This window comes from Cheilinus undulatus, linkage group 14 (genome assembly GCF_018320785.1).
Source record: "Cheilinus undulatus linkage group 14, ASM1832078v1, whole genome shotgun sequence".
NCBI lineage: Eukaryota > Metazoa > Chordata > Actinopteri > Labriformes > Labridae > Cheilinus > Cheilinus undulatus.
Window position 1 is genome coordinate 19,137,516 of NC_054878.1, and position 22,365 is coordinate 19,159,880.

At 39.3% G+C, this 22,365-nt stretch overlaps 1 protein-coding gene across 1 annotated transcript in view; it reads right to left on the reverse strand.

The window, feature by feature from the left end:
* The window catches only part of znf410 (zinc finger protein 410), a 32,470-nt gene that overhangs the window by 3,290 nt on the left and 6,815 nt on the right, over positions 1 to 22,365 (reverse strand). The window contains exons 7-11 of the mRNA XM_041805017.1: positions 14,467 to 14,629; positions 11,519 to 11,700; positions 7,219 to 7,308; positions 6,930 to 7,049; positions 2,619 to 2,738 (exon numbers count right to left, since the gene is read on the reverse strand). Of these exons, the coding sequence (XP_041660951.1) occupies positions 2,619 to 2,738; positions 6,930 to 7,049; positions 7,219 to 7,308; positions 11,519 to 11,700; positions 14,467 to 14,629 (675 nt within the window). The remainder of the gene's footprint in view (positions 1 to 2,618; positions 2,739 to 6,929; positions 7,050 to 7,218; positions 7,309 to 11,518; positions 11,701 to 14,466; positions 14,630 to 22,365) is intronic.

Here is a 22,365-nt window from a genome sequence, read left to right on the forward strand (position 1 = left end):
AAGAGAGCCACAAAGTACAGAACAAGCCTGGGAGAGGTAGGAAGAAAAAGATTTCAAAGACTCGGGAAGAAAACTAGTGAGAGATGTGTCCAAAGACTCCAGAACAACTGCCAAGACACTAGTGAATGACTTAGCCAAGTCAGGAACTGTAGTCTTAAAGAAGACCATCGCTAAAGCCCTGCACAGGAATGGACCGAGAGGTTTCAGACCAAGAGAAACTCCACTTCTGCAGTAGAGATCCCTTCAAGCCAGACTGAAGTCTGCAAGGCACAACCTGGAGAAAGATTATGCAGACTGGAAGCATGTCCTTTGGTCAGATGAGACCAAACTAGAGACTTCTGGCCAAAGAGATGTTGCTTATGTTTGGAGAAAGAAGGTAGAGGTGTATGACCCAAAGGACACGGTCCCCAAAGTGAAACGTGGTGGGAGTATTATGCTGTGGGGAAGCGTCAGTGTGTCTGGAACTGAGAATCTCATAAAGGTGAAAGAAATCATGAAGAAAGTGGACATTTTGAAAGAAAACCTCAAGCAGTCTGCAGCAAAACTAGATCTTGGTTGTCGCTTTGCCTTCCAACACGACAAAAACCCCAAACATCTGGCTCCTGGTGAAGAACTACCTCCAGAAGACCAAAGGGAACCGTACTGACTGGCCTGCGCAAAGCCCTGACTTTAAACCCTTTGAAAAGCAGTGGAGTGAACTGAAGACGAAGGTCCATGCCAGAAGACCAACAAATGTGGAGGAGCTGGAGAGATCAGCCAAGGGAGAATGGGCTGGGATTCCTTCAGGAGACGTGTCTGAGACTTGATGAAAACTACAACAAACAACTGCGACTGTTATCAAAGACACAACTGGCTATTAGCATCAGGTGGCCAAAAATTTAGAAACTGGTATTTATTTATTTATTTTTTGTGGAATAATTTTGTTTCTGTGTAAAAAGTAAAATATGTAAGCACACCTTAATCATGATAATAATATTACTAGTTCCTTTGTTAGTTATTTAGCCCTTCTTAGATAAAAGTAAGAAGGAAAGTAAGGAACCACTGTTCTCTAAGATACTGAAAAAATCAAATGATACTAATACTGGTCCTAGGCACCAAATCATGGGAACTTTCTAGTTTTCAACTATCAAAAATTTTAAACAAACTTCTTCACAATGTCTAAATTCCACAAAAACACTGGCAGGGTTTAGGTACTGAAACATTAACAATGTATTTGTGCAAAAAAGGGAAAAACAGACTGCAATTTTGATGGATTCATTCCTCTCCTGAGTACCTGGTTTTTGAAATAAATGTATTTTTTCAAGGCTTTGCCACCTGGGATACTATCATTCCCAATATTTCATACATGCATCTATACGTCTTGTATCCAGAAGAATTAAAGTATGAACATTTTGACATCCATTGGACAAAGTGACATGTAACACAGGAGGACATACCAGAGTTGTGTTTCTGTATTTGTCAAAACCATAAGTGATGTTGTCTTGTAGTTGTATTATATAAACACTCTATTTATTAAATTGCAGTATGTGGTACGTCCTCTTGTGACCCCTATTCTCATTTAGCAGTAAAATTCTCTGGTGTTTGGCAAAAGTTGTCAACAATTCTTTGAAGTTTAGATCACAGAAAACCCAGCCGGATGGAGAAAATTAGAATGTCAGCCAATAAAGTAATAAGGCAGACTCGACTAGTGGAAAAAAAAACCCACAGTTTATGTTATATTATAATTAGCCTGTGTATATTGCAGAAGCAGCTCATGTCAGTGTCTGAAGTAAATGAGCTGCACAGCTAGATTAATATTACAAACATATGTTTGCATGAGAGCCAATGTTATTAAGGTACTTGAGGCTGTAGTAAATTTGACAGCATGAGACCAGAATTAGCATCATGTTGCTTCACTGCTGAGTGCTTGTGTTGTGAAATTTTACTGTAAGCTATGGTCAGAGAGTTTTTAGTTAATCATATCTGCAACGGCAGCTTTTAGAAGTCTTTCTGGGACAAACAGCAGGACTACGACTAAGAGGAAACAAGGCGACAGATGGGAGAGAAACATCCAGAGAGTATAAATAGCATCACAATAACAAAACATATGTATTTATGTGCCCACAGCAGAGGAGCAGGTGTTTCATTTAGCAGAATCACAAAGGTTCATCCTGAATCTACGAGGTGGGTGAGGTAGAGATGTGTCATCGCTGTGCTCATTGGTAATGTTTTCTATACCTAAAATTCAGGCTACACTATTAAAAGATGATACCACAACTGAGAGCTATGGCATTGACGTACCAACAGGTTGTTTGTTTGAACTCTGACAATCAGCACTTCTAAATCAAGAGCGTTGAAGGCAACATATATAAGAGTGGAGTAAAAAGAGGTTTGAAAGCTGCCGTGTAATAGGCTTGTTTGCTCTAAAGTTTGTAGGAAAACACTCAAAGTCACGGCAAGTTAGAAAAACATAAAAACCTTGGCCGAGAAAGAAGCTGGTTAGAAAATCAGCTACACAAAAACACTGGAGAAGAAACAGCAGCTCTGTATGTTGATACAGCACCGCTGACATTAACATAAATACAGTTAGCTTCACTAAATCACTGTTTACAGCAGGACTGTCAGATATTAAATCCTACCTGGTGATCTCAGCATGGCGTGGTGAAGATTTATGGGCTCAACAGTAGTTGTCATGGTGACGATATCATCTCCATTTTCACCGTCTGCCTCAAGCAGGCTGCTTTGAGTCAGAGCCTCACCTGTCGCACCATAAACACAAACTTTAGTATGACAGTGGGTAACACTTGACTTTTACATTTACATTTCAACAACACTTTAGACTGGACCTTCCAAACTTGTCTGTAGATTTTACAACAATTTATGACATCAGAGTTCAAATATGTTGATTTTTATGTCATTATATGGGTTGACATTCAGAAAGTTAAGATGTATGTTTTATTTTTAGCAATTTTTCCTTTTTTTTAAACCCGACAAGCCAGATAGACTGTTTCATGTATCCATAGCACGGATATATTTCACATTCATCTGGGAAACCTCTCATATAAAGCGTTTGGGAAGGGCGGGACTTATAAAACAATTATCTGATGGTAATCGGCTCTTTGTGCCATCAGTGAATCTGTGTAAAGTGTCCGCTCTCATACGGAAGGAATCTTCATGAAGTAAGGCTTGTGTGTCATGCACTTCCTTGTATTTTTAAAAGCAAAAGTTTATCACCACTGTCAGAGCAGGTTCTTCACCATCTCCTTTACATAGCGGTCAAAAATTGAGTTAAATTAAAAGTAATGTTCAGAGAGGGAAATTATTCACTTCTTCAGTTGTTGTGCGATGTCACTGCAGTGATTCTGACTTGTCTACATCTGTTTTCCCCCCTGACTTGTCTGTAGTCAAACAGCACTTCGCAGGGTTAACTTACTTAACAGCACAGCTCTGTTTTCTGTGCACACATATGAACCTCATCATGATCTAATGAAGAAAAGGTGTGAGAAAGTGTCACCACCTCTTCCAGCACAGCCTCTGCTGGTATGTATCAACACTTTTTAGTGCAATAAACGATGAAGGGGGATATTTTCATTAGTGTCAGGTTACATACAGTGTGTGATGATGGCAGCTGCACCTACAGTTAGGACAGTGTGTCTCAGAATTAAACACTAGTCTATTTTTGTTACATTGATAAATAGAACACAAAGAGCTTCTTAGATGAAAAACTAATGTAGGGAATGCAACTGTGTCCAATCACTGAATTTCACAGTATTTACCTTTTATCTCTAGATAAATGTGCTGATTTGGCCATGAAAACAACTCATACTAATCAGGAAAAAGTTGTGACAGTGTCACCTAAAGTGTACATTCAAATGGGTTTAACTTAAAAAGTAGAACTGAAAGTTAATCATTGAAGATGGCAGGTGAAATGTAGAACTACTTGCATTTTTCCTTAAATTGGGACTTTATTTTGAAACAAAAAGAGTTAAATCAAATCTATGTTTTTGTTGTAATTCATTTATCATCTTCATCAACTTGACACACTATGTGCACAAACATTCTGGGGACAGGTTTGAAAATAATTAAAAGTGGAATGCTTTATGATTCTGACATCTAAAATATATTAATTGTATTTATTCAGAATTGATGCGTATTTCATTTTCAAATATTCTACAAGGTTAAAGGTTTTGCTATTGTCCTTAAAAGAACCCTTTACGTGTTAAGCACTAACTTGAAAAAGGTTAAGTGTTAGAAAGTTTAAAAAATCATGAATATATGGATAATGCCTTCTTAGGGCTTCTGTCCTTCACACAGAAAAAAACTGAATAAAAAAATATTGGCACATTCCCTCAGAATAATAAAGGAATAAATCACAGATGTTATGATGACATTTTTCCTGATTCTTATACTCGGGTTGCAGATCTGGCTCTGTAAAGGAGCATTAAAAAGCACTGATTGAGTTGATTTTTTTCATGGGGCAACAAATGATTGCATTGTTTAAGAGCACTGACAGGCCTACTTGCCAATATTAGATTTTTACATTAAAAAAATCACAGCAAATATTTTTGGAGGCTAATGCCAATACTGATATCTGTATTGAACTACACTTGCACAGATGTATAGATTTAGCTGTTGGCACTGTGCGTAGAGCAGTGATGTATGGATGTGGAGGCAGCTCTAAATAAGAGGGTGTTGGGTAGCCTGTGATTGAGTCTGCATGCTCCATGTACAGAGGCTGTCGTCCTTGATGCGGTTGGCTCAGGTTCAAATCAGCCCTGCGGCTTCTGTCCTGCACGTCATCCCCCACTCTCCAAAGTTTTAGATACTATACAATGTCCTTTATAAAATGACGGCATAAAAGCCCAAAAATACATCTTGAAAATACCATAGTTTTTCAGCTCAAGACCCTAAAGGGGAAATCTTCTCTCCCTGGGACCCAAACTTCCAAAAATACACCATGTATTGCAACAAAGTCAACATATCAAAAGTGAAATAGAAATCCCCTGCAAGTTTTATGCTAGCTTATATTCATTTGTTGGATGTCTTTATCTCGTTTAATTACTTAACAGCAGGGTTTTAATTCTGTAGTGATGTAAAACTTTTTGATCTGTTCTATGCACTGCAACAAGTGATGGGCAGCTTTTAATTAGTGGATTAATCTGTGTTACATTTAATACTTGGTTTTAGAAAATGCTGAAAGATATCTAACTGGCTAGAAAGGCACTCAAAATAGTGTCAAAAGTAAAATACAGCATTTGTAGGTGACTCAGTGAGGATAAACTATTTAACTTAAAGGCCAGAAAACTGTTCTTGGCTATGCTTTATTTGATTTTTTGCCCTGTCTTAAGCAAAGGGGACTTAGTTTTCTTTCTGGATATAAAAAACATTATTTGAAAGGAAAAAAGGGTTGTGACAGCAACTTTACTCCGAACAGATCACGTTCACGACCACACATGAAACACACTGAGGCCACTCTTCTGTGTTTCCACTTACTCCTGGTAAGTCAACATTTATGAACTCCTCTTTATATTGGCATTTTAACAATATGGACAAGACAAAGCACTTTTCAGTAAGTCCGTTACCGCTCACCCTCTCCCTTGCACAGTCAAGCCAGAGGGCGAGTGCAGATGTCACTAAGGATGGCATGAAGACGAAGGAGGGGGGAGTGAGTTAGAGTGACATAGCATGCAGAGCAAAAAACAATTCTGATTTGACTGGGGAAATCAATGTAGTCATTTTGTAGGCCTTTTACTCAAAAACTGATGCTAAGTTTAGGAAATGCAGCTTCAACACCATGGTAAACATTTTGGCTGCAGAGTTTGCCAGTGTTAAACACCATGAAAACACTCTGCTTGTATTTTAATCCGTCATCAAATGCAAGAAAATGGTGCCATGGCCTGGAAACATAGTTTTTCTCTTACTACCGTTTTTATTTCTCATACTTATCCAGAACTGAAGAATGATTAAAATCAATCACCATATTTTGAATACTCTGTTTGAACCCTGTTTCTAAGATAAGCAGACAAGAATTTACTCTCGTCAGAGATATCAGTGTTCAAGACTGAAATCCGCTCATTACTTCAAACTTTTAAAGTTACCTTTTGACGCCTTTCTTAGGGTTGTTTTTAGGACTGTCCTTATTCCAACAAAGTCGATTAAATAATTCATCGGGTATAAATAACACAGAAACTACCCCTCTGTTGTGAAGCTGCATCTTTCTTGTGCTCTGCTTTTTTACAAAAGACCAGCCTCTTTGGGGAAGCTGACCCGAATAAATCTGCTGTTTATAATTAGAGCTTTGGCAGCCGTTTTCCTCAGTGGTGATTCAGCTGCCGTGCTTCCCACTGCTACACAAATGTGACAAGGAGGAAAACACTCTGTCTGCTCTCATGTTTCACACCAAGAAGACAACCTAATTTAAGCTGATTTTGTACAATTAGACCTTATGTTGGAATGTACAGCACTCATTGAGAGTCGCTTTTATTCGGAGCTGATAATGAGATAAAGCATTTCCCCACAGCTGCAGTGGGAGATTTATACAAACACCCACTCATTTCTCTCAGTAATGTTAGGTGGAGGCAGAAGAGCTTGAGTTACCGTGTCGTTTAAATATGGTGATTACAGACCAATGTGACCCCATCACAAGACACCCAACAGGCCTCGTTCTGCACAGCTCTGCTATCTCTGCTTTTCTGCTGATATGAACCATCTAAAACAATTCAGCCACTGAGCCTGAAGAACAAAAATCTTAATGATGAATTTTTAACTGCTAAAAAAAAGCATTAATTATTCAAGAAATGCTCCTGAATGTAACTTAAACCAACACTTTCTCTGTGCACTTTTTAAAATGTATGGGCTGCTTAGAGCTACATAATCCATGGATTAGCATTACCACCTACTGCACGGGGTGTGTATGTGAGAAAGAAAAGGGATAATGTCAGAGAAAAGACCTGTTTCTCTGCTCTCAGTGCTGAGCCCCTCCTCTCCGTGCCTCTTCCTCATGTGGACGTTCCTGCTGCCCGACTGAGAGAACGTCTTCCCACAGATCCCGCAGTGATGAGGCTTCTCGCCTGAGAGACGACAGACAACAAACATAAAGAGACGTGAAATCCTGTGATCCTGCTCTGTATCTGCAGCAGGATGCATCGCTCAGGAACATCAGGATAGAGTGGCTGTTGTCAAGCACTAATTACAAAAACAGCGCTGGGCCGTTCCAGCTGTAAACTGTGTCCCACTCACCAGAATGTACGAGCATGTGTTTCCTCAGACTGGAATACTCTGCAAAGGATCGCCCACATCCATCTGCTTCACACAGAAAAGGCTTCTCTCCTGGAAGCAGCCACCCACCACACACGAACATAGAGGCACGCACACATAGAACTCCATATTACAAAGATTTACAAATGTACAAAGCATTACTTTGCAGAATTGCACTGAATAATCGGATGAGAATATGGGAAAATGGATTTAAACAGCTCAAAACCCTCTGGAGGTGTGGAACGCAGCTTTTCTTCCTGTTTATGTTACCCACAAAGACAGCTGACCTAATTTTAGGCAAACTAACTTATAAAATATAAAATAATCTGATCCAACTCAGGGTGTTTCAACCATTTTTCCTCTCTGATAGCAATTCAGGAACATGAACTTCTGCTGATACTAAATATAAATATGATTTCAATCCAATGAAAAATATACAGTTAACTAAACTTAGCACAAAAAGAAAGGAAATTTGTGTTTGGTAGATTATTTCTTTGTTGTAACAATGCAAAGTATTCCTGGCTACCATTACACCATAAAGACAGAGGAACACTGCAAGCAATTTAGAGGGAAGTTTATTGGAAAGAATAAGTCAGAGGATGGGTAAAAAAATATTCCAAGATCCTGAACATCCCCCAGAGTTTAGTTAAATCCATCATCAAGAAATGGAAGGAATATGGCACATGTGTAAATCTTCTTAGATCAGGCCACCCTCACAAACAGAGCGACCATTCAAGAAGGAAACTAGTGAGAGTGGTCACCAAGACACCTATGACTACTCTGAAGAAGTTTACAAGCTTCAGCAGAGGAGATGGGAGGGACTCTGCATAAAAAAAAATCTGTTGCTGGGGTTCTTCTGCTGCTTTCTGGTCATCAGACAAGATGCTGCGTTTGGCAGACACCAACACTGCACATCACCACACACACCATCCCCACTGTGAAGCATGGTGGTGGCAGCATCATGCTGTGGGAATGCTTCTCTGCAGTCAGTTCTAGAAGGCTTGTAAAGGTAGAAGGTAAAATTAATGCTGCAAAACATAGGAAAATCAATCTTATTTAGTCTGAAAAAGAGCTACAGCTTGGGAGAAGATTTATTTTCCAGCATGCCAATGACCCTAAGCACACAGCGAAAGCAGCTAAGAAATTATTTAAAGACAACAAGGTGAATTTTCTGGAGCAGCCAAGTCAAAGCCCAGACCTCAATCCAATAGAGACTTGGTGGCTGGACTTGAAAGGCCTGTTTAAGCCTGATCCACAGGAAACCTTGACAGAACTTGAGCAGTTTTGTAAAGAAGGATGAAGTAAAATTGCAGCGTCCAGCATCCATGTTTTTAATTGATTTTTCTTTGTGGAAATCTGTTTTCACTTTGACATTAAAGTGTTTTTTTTTTTTTTGTTTTTTTGCAAAAAAGCCTAATTATATTAACCATGACTGATTTATAAAATCAATAAAAGGGTAAAACATCCAAGGGGGTGAATTCCTTTTATAGGCACTGTAGAACAATCCTCTCTGAGAGCCAGAATAACTCTAACAAAGTAAGTTTGCTGTTTCTTTCACAGTAAGGACTCCATCAATCACACTCCACTCCCTCTTCTCTCCTTTGCCAACCCCACTGTGGCCACCAAATTGGCAGCAATTAATGGGAATATAGCTGACTCTTGTGCTGTTTTCACACATGCACTCCTGCAAAGTTCATCAAAATTTCAGACAGCCTGCCTACGAAATTGTCTTGCTGCTTCATACATGTCCCTATCAGTCTGAAGTTTCCCTGTCAGACAGGAGAGGGGGGTCCCAGGAGGTAAGACATGGCATTAAAAGACACTGTGGACATCTAATGATGGCAGTGAAGCCAGAGTTCAGAGCTATAATGATAGATTTTAACTGTATATCAGAATGTTCAGTACTGTGCAGAACTTTTAGGCATGTTTGGGCCAAAAATTGAGGCTGAAGTAAGGCGTAGATGTCGACACCTTCAGGGGTGCATGTGGTGATTAAGCACTGTCTAGGGGACTGTCCAGGTGGGTAGTAGGGTTGTCGTGAACCTCTGGTCATGCTGTGGATGTCTCAAGGGCCCAAAAACCGCCAACGGTCTCCAGGCATATTACAGGGGGTGAAAAAGGCCCGGACATAAAAGATGCCACTGAGCTTGACCTTGGCTGCCCTCCCCTCTACAACCCCTGGTTGTGGCACATCAAACCTGTGATAAATCCTTACTACCCCTAGCCTAAATATTATGCACAGTACTGTAGCTGAATGCATTCAGTGTATCAATATATAGTATGAAGCTGCTTCATTATGTGCATTAGATTACATTGGTTTCATGTCACCACCATGCTGGCTTGCAGTGATTGGCTCATCATGACTTCACATGAAAATTTTACTCCAAGGATGAAAAAGCCAGTGTTAATGAAATGTGGAGGGAACAACATCAGTTAGGCCAATGAAACTGTGAGTTCATAGTTTTTTAGTTGTGGCCTCATCTGGCCTTATCCATTGGTCACTTCTTTGCATACAGATGTGACTGCATGGTGTGTGTGCATGCTCATATAACAGATTTTTCTAAATCACTATAATAAAGATCCCTTTATGTGAAGCAAAACTGCATATGCTTTCACAGAAAAGATGACCAAATTGCAATTTATTGTGAAACCCTAAATATAGGGATGCATCAAAGCACTGGTTTGACATGAAACGTCAAACAGATGTCAGGAGCCAGGATTCATCTGCTGTCAATTAATGTTTCCATCAATTAAGAGATGTTTCATTGGCAGAAGACCCACATGTTGGACAAACTCTGTTCTGTTTTCATTGCAAAACCTGAAAAATGTTGGCATAGTGAGACTCCCCCAAATAAAAGAAGTTATGACATAAATGACAAAAAACACTGGTGTCAGCAAAATTGTTATTTTAAACACTGACATTGATCCTGATCTTAAAAACCAGTGCTCCTCCATTTAAATATAGCAGTATGTCTATGTATGACAACACTAGCACTTCCCCTTGAATACAAGTTATTAACTTAAGGGTTTTTCAGAGGGAATGTTACTTAGTTCGGTCACATTTGGTGTTTTCACATGCAGAGAACTAGTTTTGATTATGTGTGAACAGAAATTGTAGAAATTTTCACAATTTTTCCTGCCAGCCCCCTAGTAATATTTCAGCCAGGAGTTGGATTGTGTGCTCACGGCATGTAATATCAAAGGAAACCCCCTGTGAGTGAGGGGGCAGTGATGACATTTACATGTTTGCATCAATGTGATCAGCCTGCACATAATGAAGCTGCTTCACACTCATTTCTACCCAATTATCTGTTCTTTTCCATTTTCAATAATGTGAATATATCAGATTAAACAAGGGACAAACTAACATCACTGTGTTGCACTTTTCTGTGACTTTACATCACGTCTTCCCTCCTGTATTGGAAACTTTATGCTGTAAGGGGCATTTGAATAAGCAACTCAGGAAAGCACAGTTGTCACAACTCATAACTGTGATACTTTAGCTACTATCAAATGTAAAAATAGTGGATATTTTCTAGCTTAAAGCTGTGGTATGCTGTGGTATTGAAAAAGCATCATCATATTAAAAATTCTGATAACCCCATGAGTAAGATGTTTATAGAAATGTTTAGGAGTGCAGGTGTGAAACAGCTTACTGTCAGTTTGTTCGCTCTGACTTCCTTTGTATTGTTTGCTGGTGCTGCATGGTTGTTGTAAAGGTTCTTCTCTAAAATGACAAAACAGTCATTTTTGAAAGGTGTCAGAGAAGCACAGATTCCTTTTTGGGTTTCTGTTTTAGAGCCGCAAAGAAATATTTTATGTTGAAACTCTAAATTATTTAAGGCTAATAAATTCTGGTACAAATCTGTGCATTGACATGTGAGCTTGCTGATACCAATTTAGCGTTTTTCAGCAGGCGTTGAAGGCTTTTCTGAAGCTTGTATCCATATTGGAGGAACTTTACATGCAGCTAAAAGGATATTATAGCTCACAGAGAGCTGCTCATGTGAATATAAACACATTTTAGCTGACACACTGGAGGGTCCCGAAAAGAAGAAGCAGACTGTCTATCAGGAATCTTAATGTCACCTTAAATAAAATATGACAGAGAGCTGATCCTCTGTGCGGCAGTGAATCTGAGGCGCCAGTGCTGCTGACTCTTCACATCTCCACCTCGACTGCGCCGTGGAAGCATTAAATGAGCGCAGTCTAATGGCCTGACTCAGTAATTGCTTCCAGCATGTTTGGGCTTTAATACGTGTGTCTCTCCCACATTCCCCACCTGTGTGTGTGCGTCTGTGATTCTTCAGGTTCCCAGCAGTGGTGAACTTCTTGCCGCAGTTCTTCTCCTTACAGATGAAGGGCTTCTCGCCGTTATGGGTCCTCATGTGAACCTGCAGCCTCTGCAGCACATAGAAGCTCTTCCCGCAGCCCTCCGCGCCACACCTGAACATTCGGTCGTTCCTGTGAGAAAAGCAGACAGACCAGCCTCAGCGTCTGATGTGAAAGACTCATTTACAGCTCACCTCAAGGTCAGACAAGGCAACCATAAGAACATCTCCTGGACTGTTGTTAGCAGAGCTCCTGCTGCACAGTGCACACTTTTTTCTAAGTAAGAGCTGTGTCTTTTTTCTCTGTCTGCCTTCAAGTAAAAAAAAAACCTTTGGAAAAACTGTGATCATTCAGCTGAAAAACATCTGTACAGCTCTGCTCCGACACCTAGTCTCTAAAGCCTGAGGAGGAAATATTTAATCACTATTTACTCTAATTTCTCCTGTGTTATACAGTAAATTCCTCTAAAGTGAAATAACAAAAAAAGTATGGCAAAATCTCCCAAAATACATAAAAATGTTCTTGCTTCTTCATTTTTAGAGGTTTTTTTTTTTTTTAAATGCACATAATGTAAATTCCTCGCCCATGGGCTCTTAATCAACACAACAAATGCAGACACTTTGCTAAGTTCTGCCCACCTCCTCTACATATTTGCTTTGAATTAAAGAGTCTTTTAATTTAAAACTTTGCTTCATGAGGTGTTGTTACCAAACTGAAACCAGTGTTTTGGTTACATGGTTCAATTTCACATAATGATGGAGAAAAGCTGTAAAAATTGGCCTTTCTATTTTGCACTTCAAGCTACTTGCAAGGCATCTGCAGTAAGGCCACTCTATAAGCTTTCCTCCCTAGTTATGTGAAGTTCATCCATGAAACTGAAACACTGTTTTTATAGTAAACACAAAGGGTTAACTGTGTTTTTATTTGTCACAGACCATGGCAGTTCAGTGAACATAATCACAAGACAAATACAACTAAAACATGACAGTATTTACCCAATATGTGTCAGGGCAGACACATGGTCTGCATGTGTCTGCTCTGTTTTTAAAGCCTCTGGATGTGAGAGCAGAGAATCCCAGATGCTGATACATTTTAAAGGCTACATGTGGATATATAGAGGTAGAGAACACTGGCAACAACTGTGTATTTAGGTGCTCTTCTTAGGATAGAGTCAGAAACAGGGGTGAGAGCGGGGAGAGACATGCAGTAAAGGGCCGAACCCGGGCCGTCCGTGTACATGGGGCGCACCTTAACCACTCGGCCACCTGCGCCCCTTTGTGTATTTAACTTAATTCTAGAATGGTGACTTTACCTGAACAACCTGGTTGGAGATCTATTCTCCTGTTGTTCTTACCAATAAGGAAAGTTCATATTTTACTGTACATCTCCTCAGTAGCTACTCAATACTTAAATTAAACTTTAAGTATTGAGGAGTATTAAACTAAATGCTTTTTACTGTTACTTGGGTAGATCTATAGACCAGAACTTTTACTTTTTCTTGCGTAAAATTTAACCTGATTAACTGTACTTTCACTTGAGTGTGATAGCCACGTACTTTTTCCTCATCTGAGAACCAGGCTCATGTTTACAGCCATCTGCAAAAGTCATGCTGGGGTTGGAAAGGTGTAGTGGGGTATGGGGGCGGGGGAGAAGCAGGAAGAAAGAAGAGGGGGATGCTGAAGGAAGGACAGGAGAAACAAAAAAACAAAACATGGAAGACAAATTTATGGTTATAATGGTCATAATTTTGTAAGATACTGCTTTAATGTCAGTAATGATGGTAGCAATATGTGAAGAATTAGCAATAACGGCCATGGGGGGTAGGGCAGGGGCAGGGGTAACGTTATGACTTACAGGGGGGGAGCTGTTGTCAAAGAATAATAATGGTCCATTACAAGAAAGCCTCACAATACATGAAGGAGATACAGCAACAGAACAGCAGCTACCATTATCAGTTCCTGCTTCCTTCTGTAGCAGTCTTCAATGTTACAGCCAGCATTTAACAATTAACAGTTTCTGCTTCTTGCCCACCCTAATATCCCTTTCCAGCATGGCTTCGGCAGATGGCTGTAAACATGAGTCTGGTTCTGCTCAAGGTTCCTCCCTGTAAAAAAGAAGGTTTTCCTCACCACTGTAACGAGGCTAAATACTTACAGCACTGAGCTCATGGTGAGTAGCATTGGGTCTTTATGGTAATACATCAGACAGTGCGGTCTAGGCCTGCCTTCTTTGAAAAGTGTCTTGAGATAACCTTGGCTATGAACTGGCACTATGCAAACAAAGACTTATTGATTGATTGATCGATTCATGCCTGTCAAAACAGCTCTGTCATGGTGGCTGCTGTGATGAGAAACATCCCATTACAACTATAAAAATGAATAATTTCTCAAGCTTTTTAAACTTTTGAGTACTCAGCTTAAATTCTATATAACATATAAGTAGTCATTTTCTAAATGAATGTTGATATTTCAGGTTGAAACAGCTAGAATCTGTATATAGAACTCATTTTTTAAAAACACTTTTCACATTCTGGTTGTAAAAACAACAAAATAGCATCTCTCCTAATAATTTTTTATAGTTATTAATGACTGAGTTTCTAATAACATCTGAGATATGATTGCATGTATTGTATTTTAAAATGACAGTGTGTAATGAGTGTATTAGCCTGCAAGCTTGTATTATTATTTTTCAATTTGGTAAATGTTTCCACATTAGCCAGGCTTTGCACAGGGTTGAATATTGATGCTTTGGCACCAGCAACTTGTTGGAACTGCTGCCTGGAGCCATTATCTTCATCTTGCTGAGCGTGAGTGCATAATGTGCTAAATATGAGTTCGTGCTCGGAGTCAAACATGTTAATGTGCGTGATGTGTTACATGTGTCTTATAGGTGTGCTACCTGTGTGTCTTCAGGTGGTATTTGAGATGAGCGGGCCAGGTGAATGTCCTGCAGCATCCCTCAAACGAGCAGCGGAGGATCTGCTTAGAGAGGGGGCGGCTGGTCCGAGGCTGCGGTGGATCTCGCTTGTCCCCCTCCGCTGTTGAACTGTGCGTGTGGTCGCCTAGGCAACAGGAGGAGGAAAGTGAGCAAGGGTGAGCAGGAAACAATCCAGGAGTTGGCAGGTGGTCGGCCTCTGGAGCACGGTCGTATAAAAAGCTAATCATCAGGTAGTAACTGAGACTTGCTGAACAACTGCCGCCAAAAGAAAACAACCGGAAGCCGAACGCAATCACTCGCTTTTCACCTACTTGGACTCCCCACTTAGAATGCTGTTAGCGGGTCCAATTTTGCTTACAGCATCCTGGCAGTAATGTAGCCATAACCGATACCCCACTGCTGACAGAAACTTGTCTAATCTAATGCGTGTTGGTGGGAGGGCAGCTATTACAGCAGCTCAGATGAGTTTTAGTCCCACACTGAAATAGTTAGTCCGCTGCAGACTCCCCATTAAACAACCTGCTCAGTACTTCAGCGTCTTTTCTTTACTGCCGGAGCAGCTTACAGTCACATATTTCATCTAACAACATGATAAAATGTACAAAATATCACATTTGTTCAGAGCGACGGGCAACATTAAGGTCCTGTTCTGTTTCTGTTTTTTAAATCCCTTTAGACTGGTTTACATGTGGGAAATAAGGAATGGGTTTAAGAAGTTTTGAAACAGCATTGAAATAACAGTGATGATCTACTGCCGTGCTTCCCAACCATTTTTCAGAGGAGCACCCCCTACATGGACCCAAGAGAGAAGAAAAAGTGACACATGGCCACCAAAAATCAACATAGATTTGAATTGTTTTACTTATAAACCCTAAAAAAAAGGCCTATGCATGCTTTTCTCATCAAAAAAAAAAAAAAAAACATTTGTATTAACTACTTATAACGACTTTTTCATGGTTTTAGTCAATATTTGCAAATCTAATTTTGGCAGCCTCAGAGCAGACAAAGCCTCATGCCCCCCCAAAGAGCTTTGGTGCCCCCCATCCCATTCTTCAGATATTCTCAGAAGGTGAATGGACGAATGCTCTGTCCGTCAATTTCATTATGAGCCAACCAGAGCAACAAGACAGGATGAGATAGTAGACATGTGCCACTCCAGTAGCAACCTGAGCTCGACAGCCTGGAGCTGCTGTGGCTTACAAACATGAAGCATCTTCTCTGCCAAGAGAATCTTGTTTTAATAAAGAAATGCGTCTCAGTTCTGATAAAACTGACGCTATACTATGGCTACATCCAAGCTAATTGCTATAGTGGTGGAAGCCATTGCTATTGGCCTCCAGTACAACTAAACCCTGCCTTCTGTAGATTTTTACTTTCATTAAATTATTAGTAATCAGTCACAGTGATTAAATTGAAAATATCTGAAAATATGTGAAAATTTGTCCTTTTGACATTAAGAATAAGATAAAGTTGCCTCTTGGTAACCAAAGTCGCCCATTCCTGATTTACTTACACATGTAGAAGACAAGATCAGCAAAGAGATGTAAATCTACTGCTTTGGTACACAGGGCCTAAAATATTCTCCAACTATAAGATTTGAAAGCAGGATAAAATATTTATTTTTCTTTACCTTATTAAGGATAAAACTGTCTTTGTGAAGAAAACACACCACCGTGTTTCCCCATACACTGATGATACCTGGGCAGGTCACCTGGGTATAATTACAGCCAGCTTGATATATTCGCTGACACTTTATTCTTACATACAGTAAACACCTTGTAAAAAATGAACCTAATCTAACATAAATAATAATAAAAAGATGATGTAAATGAATATTTAAAAAACATTATTTACCCTTAAAAGATCTGCTGCTCAGCTGCTGGCTGTAAAAACAAAACATTAAGAAGGTGTGGGGACCTTTTCTGGAGTACTTTAAGAACCTTTGGTTATTTCAAAGATGCACTTTCTTTCATTTTATGAGCCCCTTTTCTCTCCTTTTTTCTTTCCCTTTACTTGTGAACAATAAAACCTTGGCTTCCAGCAACTATCTGCTTTAACCTCAGAGCACACATTTTAAAATAAAGTGGTATTACAACTGTTGGATGGGATAGACAGGGTAGAGGGAATGAGTTATGAATTTACGTTCTACTTCTGTTAATGGCCAGAGTTCACTGTGCCCTTTGAAAACATGTAAACTTCTCAAAAATGTCAATCAAAGTTTTTCTAGGCTTTATTGTAACCCAGACGCTAGGCTAGAAATCGTTAATGATCAGAGTCAAGTTTTTTATTAATTATTTACCTTGACATTTTTTGAAAAACATTTATTTTAAACAGCCTTAACTTCTTTTGAATTCAGTTCACATTTACATTATTTTCATGAAAGCGCATACCACTTCCTGTATGTTAGAAAATTAGTTTAATAGCCTGCCAAAGTGCATCTAGTGCTTTCATTGTGAAAGGTTGCTTCACCTACATGAAGTTATGTACTTCTGAAGCTTTGTTAGAATAAATCAAGGCAGTTTTGATCGTTTTTTTGGTGTCACATGTTGAATGTTGAATGAGTTTAATGAACTAGACCACGAGGGCCTCAGACAGTATGTCAGACAACCCCCAAACACTGAATTTAAGCCACAAACACTGAGAAGGCTGTAAAGCATGGTGGCACAAGCATCATGATATTGGGATGTTTCTCATACTATAGTTTCAGGGGCATTTATCACACACCAGGGATCATGGATCAATTTGAATACAACAAAACACTTAAGAGGAAATGCCCTTGAAATGGCTGCTTCAACAAAACAACAACCCCAAATACACCAGCCCAATCTACAGGCCTGCAGAGGAATTGTGGAATGTAGTCCAGCTGTTCTGGGATGGAATACCTGTTCACAGGTGCCAGAAGTTGGTCAACTCCTTGCACTACAGATGTTAAGCAGCTCTTAGAAACAGTGGTTATTCAACGAAATATTAGTTCAGTGATTCACAGGAAAGCTAAATCTACAAGTATTTTTCAGCTCATACAGTAAATATTTGGGAAGAAAAATGCAGACTGCTATTTTTTGAAAACCTTAATATTCCTTCTTCTTCATTTTCTGTAAAGTAATAAGAAATTTGATGCATCTTTTTTTATGTTTTGATTTGGAATATGATGTGCAGTGTTCCCAATGCATTTGTGTGTACGGAAATAAAAGCTGTTGTAAGGATTTTGACCTTTGCTCACTTTTTAATCACATACAGACTGTATCTTTTACTGGATATGGATCATAGCGACCCTTTCCATTGTAGCAGGACCGTCTAAGTGAAATGGGATTAGATTATGTGATAGTTTATTGATTAAAAATCAATAAACTATTAAGATAAAAAACTCATCACAAAACATCACTATTTGTTCTTACACAAGTGGGAAAATGGAAGAAAAAACAGTGAGTCAAAGAAAGTCAGACTAAAGTAAAAGTTCAAACAATAGCTCCTAGCTGGGATCAGAGGTGGGTGCAGGCAAAGAAGGTGAAAAAATCCCTCCTGTATCGCTTTTGCAACATGGACCTCTGGCTGCAATTCGGCTCGAATGGAGTTCAAAGATCAGAGACGTAGCTAGGAGACTCTGTGCCCTGCATGTCATGGGTGAAATCTTTATCTAACAGGCCACCTGTGAAGGGGAGTTAAAACGTGGCCAGATGTGGTGCAGACTCCTGGCGCGGGTCAACAGCTTTCTACGGCACCTTGTGCTGCGGAAAAGAGCCTGTGTGTGGTTCAGATCAGAGAGGGGAGCTTTAGGAGGAGAGTTGGAGGAGATTAAGGAGAACTTTGAACTGACAGAGTAGCGCATGAGGAGGACATGTCTGAGTGGAAACGCTGAAGTAAACAACTGCTGACAGTCAAAGGGAGGTTTGAAATACATTTTTAGCATTTCTTATTTATAGATGTGACCGAAATTGGTGCCACTTTGGTGTCTTGACAGCTTTGATTGCATTTCCATGCTAGCTTTTTTCATCAATCCTAGTATTTGTGATGAGCTAAGCTAACTGCCTCCTCAAGATAGATTTATGATCTTCTTGTGTAACTCTTGTTATGGAGAAGGTAGCAAGTAGACTTTCCAAAGTGTCAAACTACTCAAAATCATACCACAGCTGTTCTATGAGTTCAATCACTTCTTGTACAGATTTCTTTACTAATTTAAATCTTATTACTGTTTCTTTTGTCTTTAAGTGTTTAGCTTTAACTATGCTTTATAAATAAACTTGCCTATTGGATTTATGTAGCATTTTTCTCTAGATCACTTGTCCAGATCCTGTTTCGATGTCTAACATCTCTCCACTGCCTTGTTCTCTCTCTCTCTGAGTCTCTGGAGCCTGCCTTAGTCACATTACTAAACACACATTAAATCATCAGAGACACAGCACACAGAAAGGTACTTAAGCATGATCAATGTTTGACAAGAATGCAGCCCTCACAACTCAGCTGGATATTCGCAGACAGATTTGTAAATCTATGAAGACAAAGCTACAAATTCATTGTGATTGAGAGACTTCTGATGAGGATCACTGAACACAGTTTCAGTCAGTGCTGATTACAACACATTTTCATCTCACTGCTGACCTCATTTCTCTCCTTTCTGTCTTTGATGCCTGCCGTAAGTAGACAGGCTGATGTTATCTCTCACTAAAATGTGCTGCTTCCTACACACAAGCTTCTTTTCTTTTTAATTTTCTCCCCTTTCTTGTCTTAAACACCACACATTGCTGCCTTTGATGTACATGCAACTAGCACTGCCCACATCCTTTTGACAAACTCAGGGGGTCATTGATACCTTGCATTAACATCGGTTTTAGGCATTCCCAGGGACGTCGTTAGGCCATTTTTGGGCCCCTAACAATAACTACAGTAAAAACAGTGATGAAATTAATGAAGGAATGCACCACGCTATCACGTTACTTTCTGCTTATAGAGCAGAGATACTCAGACCTTGGCTCTCTAGTCGCCTGTGGCTCTTTAGTGCCAAGTCTAAATGAAAACTTTTATTTCCTCTTAATCCGTGAATTATTATCGTCGGGTGCGCGCAACAGAAGAATGTGCTTAAGAGAGCAGAGGAAGTCAGCTGGTAGTGTGTCTCTTCAGTAAGCTCATTCATTGAGGTGTGCTGTCTTGTGTTCAAACTGAAGATTCCTATGCCCTCATTTTAACAAGTTTCTTCAGTCGCTTCCTCTCCATGCTCTCCCACACTGGTATTCTGTGATGATCATTGCGATACACGTCGTCGGTCATCAGTGACCCACACACACACACGGATCACATGTTGAGGTAACGTAATATCTAGTGAAACTTGTCCAAACGTGGGTCTTTTACTTGATCTTTAATGTACTGCTGATAATGAATTCTGTCAAAAGAGCAGAAACAGGAAACCAACACTACAGAATAACATGGGGTGGAACAATGTGTCTGGGAGAGCTACAAATGAAAGGCAGGGCCGGTTTTAGACATTTGGAGGCCCAGGGCAAAGACCAATATGAGGCCCCTCCCCCTTTAGCTAAAAGCATCAATAATGAGCCGGAAAAAAATAGAAAACATCTCTTTTAAGTTAGGCAGAGCCACAGAACTACAGTAAATGTCCCAGTGTGATTTATAAATACCTCTTTGAAAGCATCTCAGAGCTCAAACTAATATTTTAACACGTCATTAGACCAGGTGGAACTTGCATAAATAAAAAATATATGCTCATTTTTAGTAACATATCCTTTCCTCTAACACAATAAAGATTTTTATGTGGGCTATTGCACCTCATTTAATTACAGATTAATCAAACAATTCACCGTTTCATTTTATTTCCACCATGGATCAGCTGATCTATGGATCTTTTTACATCCCTGGTTTTGGAATGTGGCTCTCACTAAAGTATTTTAAGACAATATGGCTCTTGGCCACTGGTATAGACTGTCTTCAGACACAGAGAAATATCGGTGGCAGACAAAAATAAACTAAACTAGTTTCATATCGAAAGCATAAAAGCCTGAAATAAGAAATAGGGGAGTTATGAAACTATATATTTTTAGATATTATACCACATTTATATTTTACTGAATGCATTAATGGATATGTTTTCCAACATCTTTTCCATGAACTCACTTCAGCATATAGACCTTTAAATACCAACTCATAAACTCACTCAGGCTGTTATTAGAAAAAAGGAGGACCTCTTCAAGGCTCAGGAAAAGATAATCTTCTAAGAAAAAGAGAGTGAGCCAGATTATAGATCCTGATAAACGCTCTACAACTAATAATAAATCAATTAACGAAGCATTTTTAGTTGTACCAAAAAAAATTGGTACACGCTATATGCCAAGTAATACCTGCAACCCTTGGGGCTAAGCCCCCCCGTCTTCCATTCCTACTGACGGCCCTGGGCATTCCAGTAGCAAGTGGTAATCCTTACATCTAGGTGTGGACAACCCTCGCGATAATCTAAAGATAATGTTTGAACGATCAGACTGCACTCAGAGGTGGTCTGGGATGCCTTCATCTGGGTTGGTTTGGCAGACTTGTGTGTGCCAGTAGCGACCACTCAGCCAGCTGACATAGTCTGCAGAAATCTGCCAGTAAGAGGGAAAGCATCCATCCAGCCTCACTCATAAAGATGAGAATCCTGTCTCTTTTTCATTTGGGAAAAATCTGAATGTAACTGAATTAAACTCTTTATTACAAGCATGCAACAAGAAAGCAAAATAGCGATACAGTACAAGATAGTCAAAAAGGAGTAGGAGGAAGTATATAATTATTTAATCCCATCCCTTATCCATAAACCATTGATTGTTCATTATTTAGCTACTTGGTGTTGACATAAAAAAATAGGAAACCGGCGCCCAAACTCCTAGATTTAAGAGTTAAGATGTGACAGGCATTGGTTCTTATTCATTAAAAGCCTAAATTGGCAAAATGCCATCACACAAAACATCTTTGTTAAATCAATCTCATCATCAACTCAACATGATCTAGAAACTTTGCTTGTAGTTCCACGGGCAAGAAGTGGGAAAGAAAGGAAAGAAGTGCTTTTAGCTTCTCTGCTGGGTTCACTTGGAAAGACAAAGAACATTAAAACTGCAAACACTTGTTTCTTTTGGTCAGTTTAAAGCTAATGATAATAAACTATTCTGCCTTTGAATGTGACTGTTGTTAATTGTGCTGTTAATATTCTTTGTATTCTTCTGTTTCATTGAAAATTAGGGTTGAATAAATCTTACAAATAGCTCACAAATATTCAGTATACCACTGTGGCTTGTAAAAGCATGTTTATAGCAAAATAAGGGTCCAGAGCAGATAAAGAGGTGCTGATTGACTCTTTGCTCTAACTCAAGCTTTTTTATACCACTCTTCCTGCGACCCAAACCTAAAAAAAAAATCATAAAGTTTCACTATAAGACCAACACGACTGTTAATATATTTTTTAGTCTAGGTTTGTTGGACTACTTAACTACTTTACCATTCCACTGCATGATTTTAAAATTGTATCAATGTGGAACTTATTTAGATCTATTTTATACACTGCAATTGGTGATATGGCTGTTTTAATCAGTGGATTCTTCTGTGCACTGTTTAATATTTGTGTTGAGAAAATGCCTGAAAAAAATCTACTTAGTGAGAAAGAGTCAATTCATCCTAAAAAGTCAAATACAGTATTAGTATGCAAGTGTAATGGTTAACTATTGCACTAATATGTTTTTCTGAGGCAGCAGTTCTTTGTTTTGCTTTATTTTGTGTTTTGCGTCATCTTTAGCAAAGGATATTACCCGTCAGTATAAGAACAAACTTTAAAGTGAAAGAGGAAAAAGGAACTCGATCAAAAATTGTGACAGAAACTTTACAAAAAGA